This window comes from Mixophyes fleayi, chromosome 7 (genome assembly GCF_038048845.1).
Source record: "Mixophyes fleayi isolate aMixFle1 chromosome 7, aMixFle1.hap1, whole genome shotgun sequence".
Lineage (NCBI taxonomy): Eukaryota > Metazoa > Chordata > Amphibia > Anura > Limnodynastidae > Mixophyes > Mixophyes fleayi.
In genome coordinates, this window is record NC_134408.1 from 22,058,623 (window position 1) to 22,081,838 (window position 23,216).

At 42.1% G+C, this 23,216-nt stretch overlaps 1 protein-coding gene across 4 annotated transcripts in view; it reads left to right on the forward strand.

Annotated features, from left to right (window-relative positions):
* Positions 1-23,216, forward strand: part of CASKIN1 (CASK interacting protein 1) — a 160,091-nt gene that overhangs the window by 83,265 nt on the left and 53,610 nt on the right. For all 4 annotated transcript variants that reach the window (XM_075179309.1, XM_075179311.1, XM_075179312.1 and 1 more), the window contains exon 2: positions 8,605-8,656. In XM_075179309.1, the coding sequence (XP_075035410.1) occupies positions 8,605-8,656 (52 nt within the window). The remainder of the gene's footprint in view (positions 1-8,604; positions 8,657-23,216) is intronic.

Genomic DNA, 23,216 nt, shown 5'->3' on the forward strand with positions numbered 1-23,216 from the left:
TCATTTATTTAGTACATTGTACAAAATGACAGCTAGAATCTGATTGGTTGATATAGGCAACATCTCCACTTTTTCAAACCAGCGGTTTAGTAAATATACCCCTTAATATCATACTTGCCAACTTTCAGCTGACATGTGTGGGAGGGGGCGTGGTTACGATTCACAGCGGTGCACAGGGGGGTGGGGCTTAACAAGGTGGATAATGTAATTAAGCCCCGCCTCCATCCTGGTGCGGGGAGAGAGCCTTTTCTCGGAATCCGAAAATTCGGTAGGACTCCAAAATTCTAAAGCCTCACGGAAATTCCAGGAGAGTCGGCAAGTATGTGTAATATTCATGTAAGATCCGTGTAACCGTGTAATGTACATTAAAGCCCCTGCATTATAGATACCTGCCAACGTCACCTTTTAACTGTGCGATACTAGCCTATGCTTCTGGCTGTTGTTTATCAACTGCAGCATCCTACTTTAATTAGTGAAGTGGAGTTCAATACAGTTTTAAATGATACCAATCTTATTAGCTATTCCAATAAAAGATAATGAAGAAAACGAAGGTAGCAGCTATGGAGGAGTGGCCTTGGGTTAAGCATTAGTAATGATTCTGGAGGCTTGTTTTGCTTTTTTCCATTCTTACCTCCCTGTATTCGCCAACAGAGAAGAGTTGACCTCTCGAGTGCCTTATGTCGTCCTTCAGTTACCATACATCTAATGCTTTACTCTGGTGGCCATAGCAACAACCATCAAGATGTGTAATAACTCATCACCCCCCAACACTACATATTACATAACGTAATTGCATAATCTATTAGGGATTAATGGCCATGGCACTGTATTATTCTGTTTTGAGGAATACATGAATAAATTACAAATGAATAACTAAATGACAGTAATAAATATTATATATATTCATCGTCACCCTCAGCTATTTTTTATAGCTCCACTAATTCCCCAGCGCTGTACAGAGAACTCACTCACATCAGTCCCTGCCCCATTGGAGATTACAGTCTAAATTCCCTAATATACACACACTGAGAAAGACTACGGTCAATTTAATAGCAGCCAATTAGCCTACTAGTATGTTTTTGGAGTGTGGGAGGAAATTGGAGCAAACCTACGTAAGCATGGGGAGAACATACAAACTCCACACAGATAAGGCGGGAATTGAACTCAGGACCCCAGTGCTGTGAGGCAGAAGTGCTAACCGGTGAGCCACCATGCTGCCCCAAAAACATTCTCCCAGCACAGTCCTTGCATAGTCCCTCACCCACTAATCACATGACCTGCTGCTTCTGACCAATCAGACAGGCCCAGGTGGATGGGAGCATTGGGGTGCTCAGAAAGAGTGAAATGTTACTTTAAAATAGACAAATATAATATTTTATAGCTATTGGCAGGATTACATCCTTTTTACAGGTTTTGTTGTTAAATAATAACTACTCCCCTGTACTGCCAGATTTGGGTAAGGAGACCTTCAGTTCGCGCTGCATGTGTCTGATATGCTTAATGCTGAGATATTGTGGTATTCATGGTTTCAGTAATCCTACAGACTTTCACAGAGAATTGTGTGACAGGCGTATAGAAATAGATTGCTAACTCCTAAACGTGACTCCTAAAAACACCTCTGGGATATATTTACTAAACTGCGGGTGTAAAAATGTGGAAATATAGACCATAGCAACCAATCAGATTGCAGTTATCATTTGTTTAGCACATTCTACAAAATGACAGCTAGAATCTGGTTGCTATCAGGGGCAAACGCGGGATTTGTAGAGGGGAGTTTCCACACCACGCCGCCAGTGGGCCTGACCAGCATGCATGGGGGCGTGACTATAATATTAGACAGTGCTTGGCTGCTCTCCAACTCTTCCTATCCCTGTAATATACATGGGCAATGCTGCATGTACTACTGTTAGGTGCACGCAGCTCTCCCTTTTCAAGCAGAGCCGTGTGAGGCGGGGGCAGGGTCTAGCCTCTCTTATACAGTGCCCCAGGCATGGAGGGGGTTTCCAGGCACTAGGAAACCCCCCTCAGTTTGCCTATGGCTATAGGCAACAGCTCCACTTTTTTAAACCTGCAGTTTAGTAAATATACCCCCATGTCCCTCAGGCTAGCACACACAGGTTCTTTCTAAAACATCTACGTACTTTCTAAACCTATTAAGCTTAAAAACAAATTAAGCGTATGAACCTGTACCCATATACTCGCTGACAAGTGATTTCTTTGCTTTGTGTAAATGGCAGCGTTGCCCGTAGTGTTTGCAAGCGTTAACATTCAGCATGATGGAATGGCGTTCTATGGGAGCGCTCATTAAGTACACTATGAGAAGTTCAAGAATGAGTTTAGAATGTTCTGTGAACATTGAGGACAAATTATAGAGTGATGCGCTTATGTGTACAGGCACGGAAGCATTAACGCCACAGTTGAAATCACAAATGTATTGTTTACTGAAGCGTCAAACTTACTCAATAGCCAAAAGAGATTTCTGAAATTATTAGAAAGGTTTACATAGACCTGCGGGAAGTATTAAACTGTAGAAGCTTCAAATTAAAGTTGCCAAGTGCACACTATTCGTAAGGTAAGCGGGATAAGGTTATTTATGTTAGAATCAAAACATTTGCAAGTAATTTCCAGGGACATATTGTTACTGAGTCGATGTATCTAAGCACACAAGGTAGAGTCTACGTTATTGATGGGCAACAGACTGCCCTTGGCCCCCTGAACGTTTTGTTATAGTTTGTAATACTTGTTTATAATGCCTTCTGATATGTTATTACAGATAGGTGTTTCTTAGGCTGGGTACACACTACAGTGTTTTCAGCTGATTATTGGACCAATCACCCGATATACAACCATTCGACCCAATATTGTATTAGTGTGTACGCTCCAACAATGAACGATTATTGTTCCAAAGCTCATCGTATCGTTTCATTTGATTTCTAAACTGGACTGAGAATCTCGTTCAGCGATGGAACGATGTCGTTCCAATTCTGCAGTGTGTATGCACACTGCAGAATTGGCAGACCAGCAGTGTAGGCAGATCTCTATAGAGTCATGATCTTTTCAGCCAATAGTTATGACAGATGAAGAGCACAGATCTGATGGTAAATCGTGTAAAATGTGTTTAGTGTGTACACATGAATCGGTATGCTGATTGGGACGTTTTTTTTTTCCTCATTGGAAAAATGGGGACTTTCCTAGGGACAAGAGTTTCTCCGAACCAGTCTACAAAACCTGGGACTGTCACATGGTCAGTTTGCAACCCTGGAAGGAGGTGTCTGTCGGCTGAACCAATATAATATTGATGATGGCTATAAATTCACAAGTGACATCACTGAGGTGTAAGAAACTTTGATGGGCAACGTGATTTTCAATATTGGTGCAGCCATAGCAACGGTGGACCCTGCTGATTATAAAAATACTGGTGCAGTACGACTTTGTTGACCACACCAGGGGGTAAATGTATCAAGCTGAGAGTTATCCGGCGAGTTTAAAAAGTGGAGATGTTGCCTATAGCAACCAATCAGATTCTAGCTATCATTTTGTAGAATGTACTAAATAAATGATACCTCAAATCTGATTGGTTTTTCAAAATCGCCGGAAAACTCTCAGCTTGATACATTTACCCCCAGGTAGTTAAAACATCTTATATCGATGCCCACTCTAAATCTCACCCATCTCTAGGTAGACAGTCACACCGTTCCGCAGTTAGAACTTCTTGGTCTCCCAACTTTGTCATATAATTAACACCGGTGCTTGCTGTTTTGAAGCCTGAGGAAAATGCTTTAGGGCTTTGGCTAGAGGTTAAAATAACTTTCATTGTAGTGAAAAGGACTCCTGATTGGATGAGTCGTAACCAATCAGGTGGTACATTCTCTACACGCCTCTCCATATGCAGATTTGAATGTTTCTCTACTGCAATTCTCCAAAGCCGAATCTTGAGCGAACCAACTTTCTACGTGTCTAGAGAGCACCGGCAGCTATTATAAGTGGATTTTTTAAGAGGAGGTCTTGCTATAAATGATTGGCACTACATAGCAAAGGTTTTAGAGTGAAGAAATCCTTTTAAGGACTCTTCTCTACGTTGCTGGCCATGAAGGAGTCAATACGACAGGCAGCTGTTCCCTGCACTGTCAGTGGTATTTGCAAGACAACTGTCTCCATTTAGCCTTTCTCTGTATCTGGGGTTGAGGATCCCATGTGTTAGGAAGCTGACAGAGCCACTGATGTACTAATTTGCCTTGTTAATTGCAAGTAAAATAGAAGGGAAGCTGACTTGTGTGAAAAGCCAGTGGGAGGACAGATAATTACCAGATATCACCCCAGATATATTGTTTTCCTTATCATGGCAAAATTGTCAATGCAATTGGCGAGTCATTAGAACTGACTATGATGTTAGTGACTGTACAACACTTGTGAACCAACCATTGAAGGTTCTCACAGTTACAATATCACAAGAGCAACTGCCAAAGATATCTGACAATTATAGGAAATAAAATCAAAGCAAGACATTCATGCGTTAAATGGTATAGTAATTTCTGAATCTTAAATTGGTTATTTTTTTTCCCCACATGGATTTTTGGGGAACATGGACGCGGTACATGATAGTACATGTGATATATACCATAGTTTCCAACCTTTAAAGGTTGGCTTCCACCCCCTGTGACGTAATGACACAAAAGCATCATTTTAACACGAGAGGCGGGCTAAAATTATGCGATTCCTGGAGAATCGCATCATGGAGGCTTCAAATCGGGAGAATTGCCAGCTCTCCCTGGAGTCCGGGAGACCTACCCGGAATTTGGGAGTCTCCCGGGTATTCCGGGAGAGTTGGCAAGTATGATATATACATGGTACACGTGTGTTATGAAAGAAGCGTGACTTCTTTTAATTTGTGATGTTGAACATAAAACATAAACAACGTTAATTACAGACACTTGCCGGCAGTATTGCTGTTACAGTATAAAGTGTAAGATCTTTTCCATAACATGAGTGTTGCTTACACCCACATGGAACTGATTTACTATAATACATGTTGCTCTTGTCCATGGTACTTGGGCTGATTGCTTTGATCTCTCCACCTATCAGAGCCCAGCTAATGTCGCAGATACTATGAGAAGAATAGGAACGGGGATGAGTCATAGCTTCCCCCCGGTGGGGAGGCAACGCTCAGATTTATTTTACAGTGTAGAGCGAGCAGAATAAGAAGAGATGCTGAGAAGTGAATACAATGTAGAACAAGAGAAATGGTTCTGTGCAGTTTATGGAGCTTTTCTGTCCACATGCAAATAACACCTCAACTTGCGGTCTGTCTGGGAGATTTTTCAAACTTAATAGGCATCCGTACTGTATGCAGCTTCTGATAGGACAGCTGCAGCGTAGGCTTTGCCTTATAGGAATGGCGCTGCATATTCCCTGTCACTTGAGGAAGATTACGTCTGATGGGAAATTCCTTCTATGTTTGAGAAATCTCTTAGGTACTAAGGACTAGATTTACTAAACTGTGGGTTTGAAAAAGTGGAGATGTTGCCTATAGCAACCAATCAGATTCTAGCTGTCATTTTATAGAATGTGCTCAATAAATGACAGAATCTGATTGGTTGCTGTAGGCAACATCTCCACTTTTTCAAACCCTCCGTTTAGTAAATCTAGCCCTAAATTTTGTTTGTTTAAATAGCAGCGGTCCGAGTAGAGGTACGCCCATACCAGTGCTAAATGGACAAGGATAGGGGGGGGGGGGGGGCAGGGTGATTGGATGTGGGGTGTTGTTCGTGAGGGGTTCTCCCAGGGGGAAGATGCCTTTAAAAAACAAAAACAAAAAAACACCTGTCTCATACACAGTGGACGCAGCCATTTTGTGTACTGAGGATCGGGCAAGTACGACTTCACTAACAAGCAGTCACGTGACTGAGGCACTTCCTGGCCAGTATTCTTGAGGCGCTGTTTCCACGTCCTAGTTAAATGGCGGGCTGTACCATCATAATCATCGTCATCACCATTTATTTATATAGCGCCACCAATTCCGCAGCGCTGTACAGAGAGTATTTGTCATTCGCCTCAGTCCCTGCCCCATTGAAGCTTACAGTCTAAATTCTAATGAATGTGCAGGCGACAAATCTACTTAACTGTTTTTTTTAGGTACAAAATAACTCCAGACGTCAATCTTTAACTGCAGGAAATAAAGGACAGCAGGCAGCTGATTGAATGAATTTTCTCATAGCAGCATATGTTTTTGTTACTATTATGAACTGTCTTGAGTGAAACGCGTAAAGAACAAAGTTTCCCTCCCGCGTGAAGGTAATCCATCAGCAGCCCGGGCTTTATAATCAGAGCACACACACTGAAAGAGGCTCGTGCGTCACATATTGTCACTCTGAGCTGCAATATCTCTGCTAAGAGCTATTCGGTGGCGGGATTGAATATTAGATAAAAGGATGATTTACCTGTCGCGTTAGACTGTCCAGGCTCTAATAATCGGGATGGGTTCTATGAAATGGAAGTACTCAGTGGATTGAACCTGCCTGTGTTTTATTGCTGTCGACTATGCGCTGGTTTATAGCCCTTTGTGTTTCAGACACAGGCTGGACGAGTCGTATTCCTTCCTGTCTGTGTTGCATTAGACCTAAGTTTTCAATAGGCATTTGTCTCAACTTCCATTTTGTCATTCAAACGCATTTAATCACTGAGCCATAACTATTCAGTTTGACTGGGCCCCTACGTCAGCCGGAGATGCAGGGAATTAAACAGAATATTTTGCCGTACCCCCATAGTGGGTTGTATTTTTCTTTAAATGGGCCTTCAACCTTCAGATAACTTAGTCTTATTGGCTTGTGCAAGCTCTCCTGCAATTTCTACTATACACATTACTTGATCTGAATGATGTGTTGTACAGCCATACATTGATAAGCAGAGTCGTCTACTTTCGTTGCCATCAAATCGGTCACAGCTCTGGTCTGGCTCTGTACCTTGGATTCAGTTTTAACCAGCAAATAAAAAGCAGGCATCTGATTGGATGCGATGGCTTATCGCATTTTTGGGGGGAGGGGAGGGGCATTTACAAATGTAGCTGTGTTTTCGAGATTGCTTTTTAACTGGAAAACTAAGGTTTTCTTGGTAAAGCCAAGCAAAAATACTTGGTGCTGGCGGATGGAACTAAAAAATGAATGAAGAAAACAAATTGAAAAAGGCAATGAAGTTTCCCGTATCTGTAGAAGAGCCTGTGCACTGTTCAAAAAACTTGCAATAACCAAACACAAATAACAGCGCTGGAACCTATAATTCCGGTTATTATAGCACTGGGGACATAAGTTCGATTCTCGAACATGGCCTTATCTGTGAGGAGTTTGTATGTTCTCCCTGTGTTTTCAAGGGTTTCCTCCGGGTGCTCCGGTTTCCTCCCACACTCCAAAAACATACTAGTAGGTTAATTGTCTGCTATCAAATTGACCCTAGTCTGTGTGTCTGTCTGTGTGTCTATCTCTGTGTGTGTGTGTCTGTGTGTGGGGGGGGAAGGGGGAATGTAGACTGTAAGCTCCAATGGGGCAGGGACTGATGTGAATGAGTTCTCTGTACAGCGCTGCAGAATTACTGGCGCTATATAAATAAATGGTAATAATAATATAGATGAGTTCATGAAGTAGTACGGCATGAAGATAATCGGCATTATAGTTTCCAGCGTTGTGTTTGGTTATTGTAAGGTTTTCTTGGGGTGAGGGACTCCACCTTTGTATTTAGTCAAAGAAATGCTTCCAAAGTACTAAATTCACCTTATAGCATAGAATATACTTAGTTATTGTATGCGATGTAGGATTCCTGCTAGAGCCTGATGGACTCAGGTCGTCCTAAGTTAAGTGTTTGTAGCGCCCCCTTGCTTTCCACGCCAGGCTAATGTGCGGTAGGTAAAATAATGAACTTGTCCTTAATATAAAATCTCTCTTCCTTCACCCCAATACCCCCATCACCAATGTTTATTTTCCCTTGTTTTTGAAACTCAGCGACACATGGCTTTTTAAAAGGGTCATGGAAATCTTTGTCACTCATTTCAATTTCATTAAAATCAGAACTAGTGCAGAATGGAGACATGAAAGGATGGTACTGAAATTAAAACCTTACTACATTTTTCTCCCATGTATTTTGTTTTTTGCTTTGGAGAACAACTATTCTCTTATATTTTAAAATTAATTTCAGTTTAAACCTCTCCCTGTCAAAATTTCTCCCCCGCCCCCTAAAAGCCTTGCCCCCTAGGCTGCAGCCTTGTCATCTATTGGATAATTTTGCCCAAATTCCTGCCCTAGAATAGTTTACCAGCCACAGAATCCAATCTATAGGAAAAAATGAGAGAGCGCCACCACCAGATGCTGGTCACAACAGGTACTGCGGCATTGTTTACATTGCTTAAAGCAGTATTTCTGCTGTAGAAGTGGCTCTGGCTGTGATGTAGAACCTTTATCTAGCCTTGTTATCATTTATCAGGACTGTGTGACAGTGCTGTGTTTAGTAAATTGTCAATAAAATCCAGGTATTTTGTGACTGTGATTGCGTTCGGCATCAGAGCGCGTTTGAAACATTACGTCTGTTCTCAATCATTTCCTTTCTCTTTCGTTGTCACAGAGCTCCTGGGTTCCGCAAAACGGGTGAATGTAAATTTTCAAGACACAGATGGGTAAGTCGATGGTCCTTTCTCCTGTTACATAGATGACATGTATATATTGTCTGTACACTTGTTTTTTTTAAAATAAATTTATACACACTTGCAAGATGAATGCAGTGAAATCTTAGAACATACATTCTAGTACATTATATAACAGAGAAACAGTCAATTATATAATAATGTACCGGTACTGCGCATTATAGTTTTATGATCTGAGAGTATACATTTTGTGAGTGGTCACATTATTGTGACTAGGATTTGATTTTTTCATTTTATGGGCTAATATAATCCCTGCTGTAGCTAGTAAGGACACGTGAAGTCATTCTGGAGTTCCGTGGTCAGATTGTGGTTTGTGTAATACCTATGTTCCGCACTATCGCTTGTACAATACCTGCTTCTTCCTGCACCAAAGATCCAACATTCCATTAATGTAACCGGGGATACTGCCAAGTGTGCCCCAAACCTCAGGCTTTATATCATATGTCATTGATGCAACATTATAGCAATAGCTGGTGAACCATAGGCCTCCTAACTGACTAAATGAAAACATGTATACTGTATATAATTGTATAATTCCCAGCTCGCTCTAGGTCTCTGATAGCTGTATGGCTTGGTTGCCCCTGACTATGTCAGTATATCTGCTCATTCTGTAGAATGTCTGCTCGTTTTGTAGAATGTCTACTCGTTCTGTAGAATGTCTGCTCGTTCTGTAGAATGTCTGTTCGATCTGTAGAATGTCTACTAGTCCTGTAGAATGTTTGTTCGTCATGTAGAATGTCTGCTTGTTCTGTAGAATGTCTGCTCGTCCTGTAGAATGTCTACTCGTCCTGTAGAATGTCTACTCGTCCTGTAGAATGTCTGTTTGTCCTGTAGAATGTCTGTTTGTCCTGTAGAATGTCTGTTTGTCCTGTAGAATGTCTGCTCGTCCTGTAGAATGTCTGCTCGTCCTGTAGAATGTCTGCTCGTCCTGTAAAATGTCTGCTTGTTCTGTAGAATGTCTGCTCGTTCTGTAGAGTGTCTGCTCATCCTGTAGAATGTCTGCTCATCCAGTTGAATGTCTGTTCGCCTTGTAGATTGTCTGCTTGTCCTGTAGAATGTCTGTTGTCCAGTAGAATGTCTGCTCATCCAGTAGAATGTCTACTCGTCCTGTAGAATTTCTGCTCGTCCTGTAGAATGTCTGCTCGTTCTGTAGAATGTCTGTTCGACCTGTAGAATGTCTGCTCGTCCTGTAGAATGTCTGTTCGTCATGTTGAATGTCTAGTTATCCTGTAGAATACAAGAGAAACAGAGAGAGGTGTATAGAGGGGCACTCAAGAGACATCTCTATACACCTCTCTCTGTTTCTCTTGTATTCTTGAATAATTAAGTGTGAGGGTGCACCTCTCAGGCAACAATATATCCTGTGTACTCCCTGAGTGGCAAGAAATCATATATATATATATATATAGATTGTCTGCTCGCCCTGTAGAATGTCTGCTTGTTCTGTAGAATGTCTACTCGTTCTGTAGAATGTCTACTCATCCTGTAGAATGTCTGCTTGTTCTGTAGAATGTCTACTCGTTCTGTAGAATGTCTCCTCGTTCTGTAGAATGTCTCCTCGTTCTGTAGAATGTCTGCTTATCCCGTGAATATCTGCTCATTCTGTAGAATGTCTGCTCGTCCTGTAGAATGTCTGCTTGTTCTGTAGAATGTCTACTCGTTCTGTAGATTGTCTGCTCGTTCTGTAGAATGTCTGCTTATCCCGTGAATATCTGCTCATTCTGTAGAATGTCTGCTCGTCCTGTAGAATGTCTGCCTGTTCTGTAAAATGTCTACTCGTTATGTAGAATGTCTGCTTATCCCGTGAATATCTGCTCATTCTGTAGAATGTCTGTTCGTCCAGTAGAATGTCGGTTCGTCCAGTAGAATGTCGGTTCGTCCAGTAGAATGTCGGTTCGTCCAGTAGAATGTCTGTTCGTCCTGTAGAATGTCTGTTCGTCCTGTAGAATGTCTGCTTGTCCTGTAGAATGTCTGCTCGTCCTGTAGAATGTCTGCTCGTCCTGTAGAATGTCTGCTTGTCCTGTAGAATGTCTGCTCGTCCTGTAGAATATCTGTTCGTCCAGTAGAATGTCGGTTCGTCCAATAGAATGTCGGTTTGTCCAGTAGAATGTCTGTTCGTCCTGTGGAATGTCTGCTTGTTCTGTAGAATGTCTACTCGTTCTGTAGAATGTCTGCTTGTTCTGTAGAATGTCTACTCGTTCTGTAGAATGTCTGCTTGTTCTGTAGAATGTCTACTCGTTCTGTAGAATGTCTGCTTGTTCTGTAGAATGTCTCCTCGTTCTGTAGAATGTCTGTTTGTTCTGTAGAATGTCTACTCGTTCTGTAGAATGTCTGTTTGTTCTGTAGAATGTCTCCTCATTCTATAGAATGTCTGCTTGTTCTGTAGAATGTCTACTCGTTCTGTAGAATGTCTGTTTGTGAGGTGGAATGTCTGCTTATCCCGTGAATATCTGCTCGTCCTGTAGAATGTCTGCTCGCTCTGTAGAATGTCTACTCGTTCTATAGAATGTCTGCTTGCTCTGTAGAATGTCTACTCATTCTGTAGAATGTCTGCTCATCGTGATCCTTCCCTTTTCCTCACATACACCATGAAAACACTGGAATTAGGTAGCAACTAAAGGTGGAGATGTGTTGTATTTTAAACATAGAAGAGTTAATGAGCATCATGGATCAAGTGTGCATGTCTATATATATATATATATATATATATATTCTCCATGGTAAAAGTTGACAGAAAACAAGGTCTCTGGTACTGGGAAGACTATAGAGGCTATAGATGGCTCTGGGTAAATATCTAAGTAATGCACAGAAAACATACATGGCACATACACTTACTATCCTTCCCAATGGGAAATTTTGTAAGACAACCCTTGTTAGGACAGCTCGTGACTGCAAAAAAAAGTGGTGACTGTCTTGCGACAAGTGTTACCGTAGCCAGGTAAGAGTTACTGATAATGGGGAGTCTGTGTTGTTTGTCATCACCTTGTATATTAAACAACTACTCATATACTCTCCATTTTTCGGTTTACTTTGCACGTTTTAGTGGCGGCACCAGCAAGAGTGAAATAGGAATTGGTATTTGGGCTGGACATTATTATGGGTTGTACTGGACATTTTAAGGCTGTAATGGACATATGGAGGTAAATGTATCAAGCTGCAAGATTCCGGGGGGTTTGAAAAGTGGAGATGTTGCCCATAGCAACCAATCAGATTCTAGTTATCATTTATTTAGTACATTCTACAAAATAAAGCTAGACTCTGGTTGCTATAGGCAACATCTCCACTTTTCAAACCCGCCGGAAACTTGCAGCTTGATACATTTACCCCATGGTGCTGTTTAAAATACCAGTATTTGGGTATGTATAATATAATTGCCCATATTATTAGTAATAGTGGTGGAAAATGTGCCCCTGTTAGGATCTGCCACCGGGGCTCAGAGCTTTATATCTACATCGCTGGAAGGCACTTACATGTAAGCCCTACTCCAGGCTGAAGAACGGTGAAGTGTTTGATAAATAGTTTGTCAATTTATCATCTCTGGTCTGCTAATCTTTTTGTATATACTTATTGGTTTGCTGTTTTTTCCCCGTTCTGTTTACAGTAAGTTTGTGACAGCCGTAGATAATATTAATTTATTGTTATTGAGTGCTAGGACGACCTTCAGATTGTAAAGCTCTGATATAATACTGCCAAATGCTGGTGATATTAATATCGACGTCCCAGAGATTTACAGTCATGGAAAGCTGATTATTTATTGTTTTAACAACTGTAAGATCTTGCTATATCTTGAGGGCAAAATCTATTCCATACTGCCATAAGCGAAGCAGTCTATAGTTAGCACCTGCACAGATTGACCTAGCGAAACGCGTTATCAAAAGAGCAGCAGTGCGTTTCACAAATCAAGGCAATGGTAACACTCCAGATATCCCAGTGCCAAAAGAGTGGCATAAGACATACAGTGAGTTTTTCTAAAAATGAAATTGTTACCACGTCCACCCACAATGCTTTTTGCACGGCCCGCTTCATCCCTGACATCTTTCATAGACTCCACCGTATGATATCATTTTTCCATTCGCCCACCGGCACGTACTGACATGTACACGGCCCTTTTCATGTAACCACTTGAACAGCACTGAAATCCGTTCTTTTTATTTTTTTTTAAGCAACTCAAATTATCAACACTTACATAAATAGATGGTAAGGCAGCTCCAAAAACAGAGGTGCTAATGAGGTTGGGGACAATGGAGCACGCTTGATTGAAATAATTAGTTCCTGAAAGGTGGAAATGAGATTCTTTCGGCTTGGAAACCCTGAAGGTTTTGGAGAAAGTTAAGCCCTGGATCTGCAAATCATTAAGTATGCAAGAAAGTAAATCAACACAGCCACACTATCGCCTCTTACCATATAAATATAAATACAGTGGCTGGTTCTATCGCTAATAATAAGTGTGATGTTCTGAGAGGGGTTCCTGGCTCTGGAATAAGAATTTGGCATTGTTAATCAGAATTACATTTAAAAAAAAACAATAAAAAGAACCCGGTTACTATTGCTACAAAATAACCGTGCTATGTCAGTGACACACCCAGGGGAGGAACAGCAAATCCCCAGTGCCCCATAATAAAATTTATTTAAAGGGCTGGTGATGCCCCTCTCATGAGAACAGTGCGGCCTCTTCTGGGCATGTGCGAATCCGGTGTATGTGTAGTGATGCCCTGATAGGCCTCAAAGGAGCAGAGCGGGGTCCTAGAGCGGAGGCGCAGGGCCACCTGACATTGCCGAGGCTCCCTCAGCTCCGCGCCCAAAGCTGCCAAACCTCTGCAGAGTTAGCAGTTCTGCCACTGGCCTCACCCCCTCCAATACTCACCTTCTTCTTTACACTAGAAATCCTGTACCGTCCAATCACAAAGCAGAAGGGAACATCACCACCCTGAACAATTCAGTCTCACCTCAAATGCATTAGACACACACCTACTGTACCCAATGCTGATTACCCCTAGACACACACCTACTGTACCCAATGCTGATTACCCCTAGACACACACCTACTGTACCCAATGCTGATTACCCCTAGACACACACCTACTGTACCCAATGCTGATTACCTCTAGACACACACCAACTGTACCTAATGCTGATTATCCCTAGGCACACACCAACTGTACCTAATGCTGATTATCCCTAGGCACACACCTACTGTACCTATTGCTGATTACCTCTGGCCACACACCTACTGTACCTAATGCTGATTACACCTAGGCACACACCTACTGTACCTATTGCTGATTACCTCTGGCCACACACCTACTGTACCTAATGCTGATTACCCCTAGGCACACACCTACTGTACCCAATGCTGATTACCCCTAGACACACACCTACTGTACCCAATGCTGATTACCCCTAGACACACACCTACTGTACCCAATGCTGATTACCTCTAGGCACACACCAACTGTACCTAATGCTGATTACACCTAGGCACACACCTACTGTACCTATTGCTGATTACCTCTGGCCACACACCTACTGTACCTAATGCTGATTACACCTAGGCACACACCTACTGTACCTATTGCTGATTACCTCTGGCCACACACCTACTGTACCCAATGCTGATTACCCCTAGGCACACACCTACTGTACCCAATGCTGATTACCCCTAGACACACACCTACTGTACCCAATGCTGATTACCTCTAGGCACAGGCCTACTGTACCTAATGCGGATTACCTCTAGGCACACACCTACTGTACCTAATGCTGATTACCTCTAGGCACACACCTACTGTACCTAATGCTGATTACCCCTAGGCACACACCTACTGCACCCAATGCTGATTACCCCTAGGCACACACCTACTGTATCCAATGCTGATTACCCCTAGGCACACACCAACTGTACCTAATGCTGATTACCTCTAGGCACACACCTACTGTACCTAATGCTGATTACCCCTAGGCACACACCTACTGCACCCAATGCTGATTACCCCTAGGCACACACCTACTGTACCTAATGCTGATTACCTCTAGACACAGGCCTACTGTACCTAATGCTGATTACCTCTAGGCACAGGCCTACTGTACCTAATGCTGATTACCCCTAGGCACATACCTACTGTACCTATTGCTAATTACCTCTAGGCACACACCTACTGTACCTAATGCTGATTACCCCTAGGCACACACTTACTGTACCTAATGCTGATTACCCCTAGGCACACACCTACTGTACCCAATGCTGATTACCTCTAGGCACACACCTACTGTACCTAATGCTCATTACCTCTAGACACACACCAACTGTACCTAATGCTGATTACCTCTAGACACACACCTACTGTACCTAATGTTGATTACCTCTAGGCACACACCTACTGTATCCAATGCTGATTACCTCTAGGCACACACCTACTGTACCCAATGCTGATTACCTCTAGTCACACACCTACTGTACCTAATGCTGATTACCCCTAGGCACAGGCCTACTGTACCTAATGTTGATTACCTCTAGTCACACACCTACTGTACATAATGCTGATTACTCCTAGGCACACACCTACTGTATCCAATGCTGATTACCTCTAGGCACACACCTACTGTACCTAATGCTAATTACCTCTAGGCACAGGCCTACTGTACCTAATGCTGATTACCTCTAGGCACACACTTACTGTACCTAATGCTGATTACCTCTAGACACACACCTACTGTATCCTATGCTGATTACCTCTAGGCACACACCTACTGTACCTAATGTTGATTACCTCTAGGCACAGGCCTACTGTACCTAATGCTGATTACCTCTAGGCACACACCTACTGTACCCAATGCTGAGTACCCCTAGGCACACACCTACTGTGCCTAATGCTGATAACCCCTAGGCACACACTTATTGTACCTAATGCTGATTACCTCTAGGCACACACCTACTGTATCCAATGCTGATTACCCCTAAGCACACACCAACTGTACCCATTGCTGATTACCTCTAGGCACACACCAACTGTACCTAATGCTGATTACCTCTAGGCACACACCTACTGTACCTAATGCTGATTACCTCTAGGCACACACCTACTGTACCCAATGCTGATTACCTCTAGGCACACACCTACTGTACCTAATGCTCATTACCTCTAGACACACACCAACTGTACCTAATGCTGATTACCTCTAGGCACACACCTACTGTACCCAATGCTGATCACCTCTAGGCACACACCTACTGTACCTAATGCTGATTACCTCTAGGCACACACCTACTGTACCTAATGTTGATTACCTCTAGGCACACACCTACTGTATCCAATGCTGATTACCTCTAGGCACACACCTACTATACCTAATGCTCATTACCTCTAGACACACACCAACTGTACCTAATGCTGATTACCTCTAGACACACACCTACTGTACCTAATGTTGATTACCTCTAGGCACACACCTACTGTACCCAATGCTGATTACCTCTAGGCACACACCTACTGTACCTAATGCTGATTATCCCTAGGCACACACCAACTGTATCCAATGCTGATTACCTCTAGGCACACACCTACTGTACCTAATGCAGATTACCTCTAGGCACACACCTACTGTACCTAATGCTGATTACCTCTAGGCACACACCTACTGTACCTAATGCTGATTACCTCTAGGCACACACCTACTGTACCTAATGCTGATTACCTCTAGGCACACACCTACTGTACCTAATGCTGATTATCCCTAGGCACACACCAACTGTACCTAATGCTGATTACCCCTAGGCACACACCTACTGTACCTAATGCTGATTACCTCTAGGCACACACCTACTGTACCTAATGCTGATTACCTCTAGGCACACACCAACTGTACCTAATGCTGATTACCCCTAGGTACACACCTACTGTACCTAATGCTGATTACCCCTAGGCACACACCTACTGTACCTAATGCTGATTACCCCTAGGCACACACCAACTGTACCTAATGCTGATTACCTCTAGGCACACATACTGTACCTAATGCTGATTATCCCTAAGCACACACCAACTGTACCTAATGCTGAGTACCCCTAGGCAAACACCTACTGTACCCAATGCTGAGTACCTCTAGGCACACACCTACTGTACCTAATGCTGATTACACCTAGGCACAGCCTATGCCTTATGATTCAATTGCTCCGGACTAGTTTTTTTACTTTGAGATTCCTTTTAGACCCAGTAATATTTGTATAGGACCAGTAAAGCTATAAATAATACATAAAGTTTAATTAATCTGAATAGTTTTCTTACAAGATTCTCAAATATATGTGTCAAACATACATATTGCATAGCTTTCAACACTGTCACTGTGCAAATCAGGAGATTGCAGCGTTATATTGGGACATGTCACGTCCTCCGCAGCAATGCCTCGTACCTCTGAAGCACTAGATACTGCTACATGTACTCAATAGAGTGAAGGGCTGTCGGTACCCCTTCTAAGCATGCTGCATGGGGCATAGATCTGGGTGCATATGATTGTCCCTAGGCAGCTGCATAAGGCTGCCCAATGGTAGCGCTGGGTCCTGGGTGAGGCTTTGTCAGGATGTCGTCATGATTGAAAGGACTATAATGGGTTTTGGATGAATTGGGGCTTGGTTTGTGCACATCAAGGCTGAAGTTAACAATAGAACGTAGGCAAGTATTTCTCTTATACAGGTCACGAATATCTGTAGAGCATTTTTTCTTCGTTTTCCTAATGAACCCTGAAGTGATGACATCAGAATCCACAGATTATAAGCACTTATATCTGAACCCATTGTTTGTACAGATATAATTTACAGAAGTTTATACATACATTAGCATCACTTGTGTATTACAAGCATTTAAATAGCTGAAATTATCCCACTACCACTACAGCACCACAGGGAGAGACTTGATTCAAACCCATGCAATTACACCCACTGCATGCATGGACAATACAATATAGTGCATAAGCTACAAATGGTAAAAACACTCCTAGTTAGAACTGCAATGCAGGCGTAAAGCCATGTACTGCTTCAGCACTCCCGTGTTTTGTGCTGGCGCCATCTTGTGGCTTCTAGCCCCATGAGCAGCTTTTGATTAAGGCGGTCACATCTGGCCAGCTAATTGGAGGATTCCTCTAAATGTGGCATATAAGTCACTTTGTTGTGTCGCTGCCAGAATGCTAATTAACAGATTACCATATGGAAGCGCTTGACAGGCAGCATTTTAACTTTGTTTTATTTTTATTACATATACGTTTACATTGTTTGTTTTTTCTATGTGCCATTTAAAACATTACACTTTTCTTACCATTATCCTGGGGGGATGGGTCTTCAGAGAGGGCTACAAAGGTGTTTTTGCAGCTATTTAACCCTCACTCATGCACCTGGAAATATCTAACATGCCTGCGCAGATTCGACCAATTACACTGAACATATCAAAAATAAAATTGGTGTTTATACTTTTTCTCGAAAAAAATAAATCACTTTTTGGTGGAATTCCGTAAGTAAGACGTTGATGCCGAATATTAGTTACATAGGGTCTACGTACCATATTCTTCTGCTGGTTCCCCCATGATTGCCATGGTCCTGGAATACTCTCCTCATTCCTGCCGGTAGCATGTTGCTGATGGAAAACACGATGCCTGTATGATAAAAGCCTGTATCAGCAGGAGCTAACAGAATCCACAAATGAGGTAGACAATAGGGACACGTCTTACCCCAGCCCAAGGGACATGTTTTTCATAAGACAGTATTGACACCTAGGATGTGACCATTGTCGTATGTTGCCAAGAATCAGGATCCGGGTGATTAATATTCTGCATCAATGTTTTTCTTATGGAACTCCACTCAAGGAGTTATCCTTTAAAACAAAATATTTGGGTGCATATTACAGCAGTCATGAACCATCTCGATTTCTGAACTATGTGTCTGCTAAATCTCTCTTCTCACTGAAGCCTTGCATAATGGGGTAAGAAAGCAGGGGTGTGCATATAATGATGAGAGGGTGAATTAATTATCAGAGAGAAAAAAAAATAGTAGGTTAGAAGCATAGTGATGCTCACAAGTACAGATTTGTGGCAAAATTTGGCAATCCTAAATTCAACACTACTAAATGCATAGTGAATGTAGGACATTGGTAGACAGTCAGAATAGGTTTAATATGTAGTTATAGAGGCCCACTTTCTGATGTCAGATGGGGAGAGATGAATCTCGGTGTTCAGCCAATGATCTAGATAATAATGACATAGAGACAAGTGTTGGATGGAATTGGACACAGCTGTTTATAAAGAGCGTTCTTGCCAGAATAAAGGACATTTATAATAACATCCCTATAATAGCAGCCCTCTACGCAGTATCTCATGACACTACCAAGCCAGTCATGATTACATGCATGGCTGATCACAAAATGCACGGGATGATCAAAGTTGTAAATCCATGTTTTTGCCGGATTTACGGCTGTTTCCTAATGATCAAAAGCTACCCCCAGCAGTTATTGCTGGGTCTCTGTGGCAAAAACTTCCCCATGCTTTGTCTCAGGATGGCAATGGCCAGGGGTCGACTAAGGAAAAAATGCTTTAATAGTAAACTAAAGTGTTTAATTTTTCTTATTTAATGTCATTGTCTTTCTTCAATTTTTTACAATTTTGTTTTTTAAACTTTATTATTATTTCCTTTTTACAAATCTGGAACTTGAAGCGAAAGCCGGCTAATGCATGCATGGCGAGTGGTAGGACTCCTCTTGCTGCTACTAGTCAGTATTGCTGCGGGGCTGTGCGTCGCTCAGCATCCCTGGCGACCTTTCATTGATAAATTGGGTGATAGAAGATTTTCTGTCTCTGCGATAGGCAACAATAGGATATCTTCCATGTAGCAGGGTCATGATAAACACATCCCATAGTCATAAAAACATATGGTATATGGTTCTAAAGAAACAGTTTGCCCTTAGTTTAATAATTAACCTTCAGTAGAGTGGGCAGCACGGTGGCTCAGTGGTTAGAACTTCTGCCTCACAGCACTGGGGTTACGAGTTCAATTCCCAACCATGGCCTTATCTGTGTGGAGTTTGTATGTTCTCCCTGTATTTGCGTGGGTTTCCTCTGGGTGCTCTGGTTTCCTCCCACACTCCAAAAACATACTGGTAGGTTAATTGACTGCTATCAAATTGACCCTAGTCTGTGTGTGTGTGTGTGTGTGTGTGTGTGTGTTTGTGTGTGTGTTAGGGAATTTAGATTGTAAGCTCCAATGGGGCAGGGACTGATGTGAGTGAGTTCTCTGTACAGCGCTGCGAAATTAGTGGCGCTATATAAATAAATGGTGATGATGATAGTGTGGCTCCTCCCACCAACCTTTATTTTGCTCACTGTAGGTGAAGTGAATGTGCGAAGTACTTATTTAAGGTGTATCTGGCACCTAATCATAGTAGAGGCAGTCATTTTATAGGCTGAACTAATAATTAGGAGAATGCAGCCTTTAAAGGAGGAACATCACTAAGGAATAACTCAGTGATTCTGTTTCCAGATGAAAACCTTGGAAATGTAGAGCGGAATGCGATTAAACTGGACTGATTGTTGGTAACAAGGAAGCAACCAATGCACCTGCTTATATCCATCTACACATGTGTGCAGTTCTTCTTGTACCCTTGTTTTAACAAAAAATTAAAAGCTTGATCTATTGGAGTCTGTGCTCTCCATGCCCCCTGTTATATTACCAATGACACTTTTATAGCTGACAGAATAATCATACCGAGTGGTAAGTACAAGAGGGGAAGAATAAATATAATGGCATTGACCCCTTCAGACGATTGGATGTACAAAGATCATTAATTATACAAAACGTGTGAATAAAACATTACACATAGGGGAACATCAGGGAATTCCCGCATTGACAGAAGTGCTGTATTTTTTTTTACTGTATCCTCACTGAACTCAGTCCACTACTTGCTATATGATCTTATATATTTTATATATATACATCTTCCTCTAACTTCTGTCTGCCTCTTTTCTCACATAGATTGTAAGTTCTCCTGGATAGAGCCGTCTATCTCGGTGTCTCATGCTTTGCTCACTGTGTGTTATGGTCGATGATGGATCTTTGCTTGAATTGATTATTTTGATGTACAATTGATGTATGAGAGAGTCTTGGAGGTCTGTCAAAATCCTCACTGCACAATAAGAGGAAAGTAGGGAGCTATAGGGCTTATAAAACCCACCTGTCCTCCCAAAATGCTTAGCGCCCACGTGTGAGCGATGACATGGACCTACTGTCATCTCTCCTACGTGATGTCATCACCTCAGTAGGTGACTGAAGATGTCATCATTACAGGGGGCGTGTTATAGGATCGCTCCTTTACAATCCCCCTGTTGTTAGAAATCCTAAACTACAAGTTGGAATTTTACTTACGCTAATACAAGATGTGTGATTGTGTGTGTCTGTGTGAACAGGTGGCGAGTAGGGTAAATATCCAGCTTGGATTTAACTATGGAAATGCAATTTTTACAGTCCAGATTAACTAAGCTGAAAGACACATCTATTTGTCTAGAAGGATTCTCTCGTTGTGTCAATATTGAAAACAACCTTCACCTTTTTGAGTGACATCAGAAAAATCACGCACAGGCAAGTGCCTACTCCTCCTAGAGTATCCTAAATTATTCCTCAACACTTGAATTTAAACTCCTAGGGGTATATTTACTAAACTGCGGGTTTGAAAAAGTGGAGATGTTGCCTATAGCAACCAATCAGATTCTAGCTGTTATTTTGTAGAATGCACTAAATAAATGAAAGCTAAAATCTGATTGGTTGCTATAGGCAATATCTCCACTTTTTCAAACGTACAGTTTAGTAAATATACCCCCAAGTGGCCACTTCCATCAGGTATTTTCAAAAAACATGTTTTGCTACCATTTATGAGTGTTTTGGACTAAACTTCACATTATTTCAACCATTAGGTTTCTTTCGGGAACTCTAAAATTAATTTATGAACATAAAATATCTGTAAATTGTCTGTTTTTTTTATTCCCTGTCTGTATAACCAATACCCCGTCCCCTTTCTTTTTTTACATTGATCTGTGAATCAATTATAGAGGAAAAGTCTAGAAATCTATTTTTTAAGCTCGCACTATCAATAAGTGTACAGCAGGGAGAGACGTCAGGCTGATTAACAAACACAGGCAAATCCACCAACAGGCAAAAATAAATAGCAATGTTTGCAGCATCATCTTATTATCAGTTGAGAACATGACTTATGAACATGATTTAAGAGTTAATAGAGAACTCCACCTTCAGAGAATTCCGCTGTCCAGGAAGACAATGTTTATTTGGTTGCCCGTGGATACAACAACAGATAAGCTTAGGTACTGTGTGTGCATTGGATATCGGATCTGTCATTGTACATAAAGTTTAGAAAAATAAACACCTGTTTGGGCAGTAGAATTCTGTGAAGGTGGAGTCCTCCTTTAAATACGTTGTATTTCCCCATTAGGCCTGTGTGTTACAGGTTTGAATGTGTTTAGAGATCAATTAATTTCTGCAGTTCCGTGGAATTGTCCTGGAATTCTGCTTAGTTACACGTAGCATTGCCGTGTACAGTATATAAGTGTGACAGGGCTTCCAAAACTGTGTGTCTGCTGGCATGTCCTCCTGGCCGCCTTACATGAAACACTCTACCTTCTGGCAGCGTAATGCATAATTCCCTGACAAGCCTCCGCATCCTCTGGCACTGACATTGCCGTATCAGACTGGATGCACGGAGGGGGAATCTCCATTCTGATTTTCCGCTTCAATAAGCTGTACAGCTTTACTCAACCATGGCCCTGTATCTGCTAACATTATCCCTGATGTTGTAATCAGCATCAGACAACAAGTGTACAGGTAGCCGCCGGCCGGTCGGGGATCTAATTATCTCTGCAGATACGTCTTGGGCATAGAGCTGGGCTCTAGGCCCTCCGACCTTTGGGCATAGGGGCATAGTGCTTGTGGGGCTGTGATTTCTCTTTCCTGGAATGGCATTTACAGAGAGGCTGAAAAGATAATAAATGCAATACAGTTTAAATCTGCAACTATAAGAATAATAATAACTAGAGTCCAGAGACTTCTAATGTGTCTTATGTCAGGGCTGGATAAACTGACGAGCCCATAAAAAAATGCCAACTCAGCTTTGGTCAATCTGTGCATCCAGATTTCCGCTGACGGTCTACTTTTAATGGGACTCATTTTCCACCTTAACCTTCCTATTGCACTTTGGAGGAGAAGCAATTGCATGTGTCACGTCTGAGTGTGAAAAGCTTTACGCACAAGTGTGACTCATGCAGCTGAAAGTCCCCATGTCCCCATGCTCTCATAGCTAATTTCAGCCATAAACAAGACTAAACTGGACAGTGTTATTGGAGACAAACAGAATTGTTTATGTTATTGAGAAGGTTGGAGCTAAAGTGGTAGGAGGGTGGCATATGATGTAATGTTTCGCACAGTCCACCTGTTTAGATGCCACTCTCCACTCAGCGAGGTGCACTACTAATTGGTGGAAGTGTCTCCTAAGGG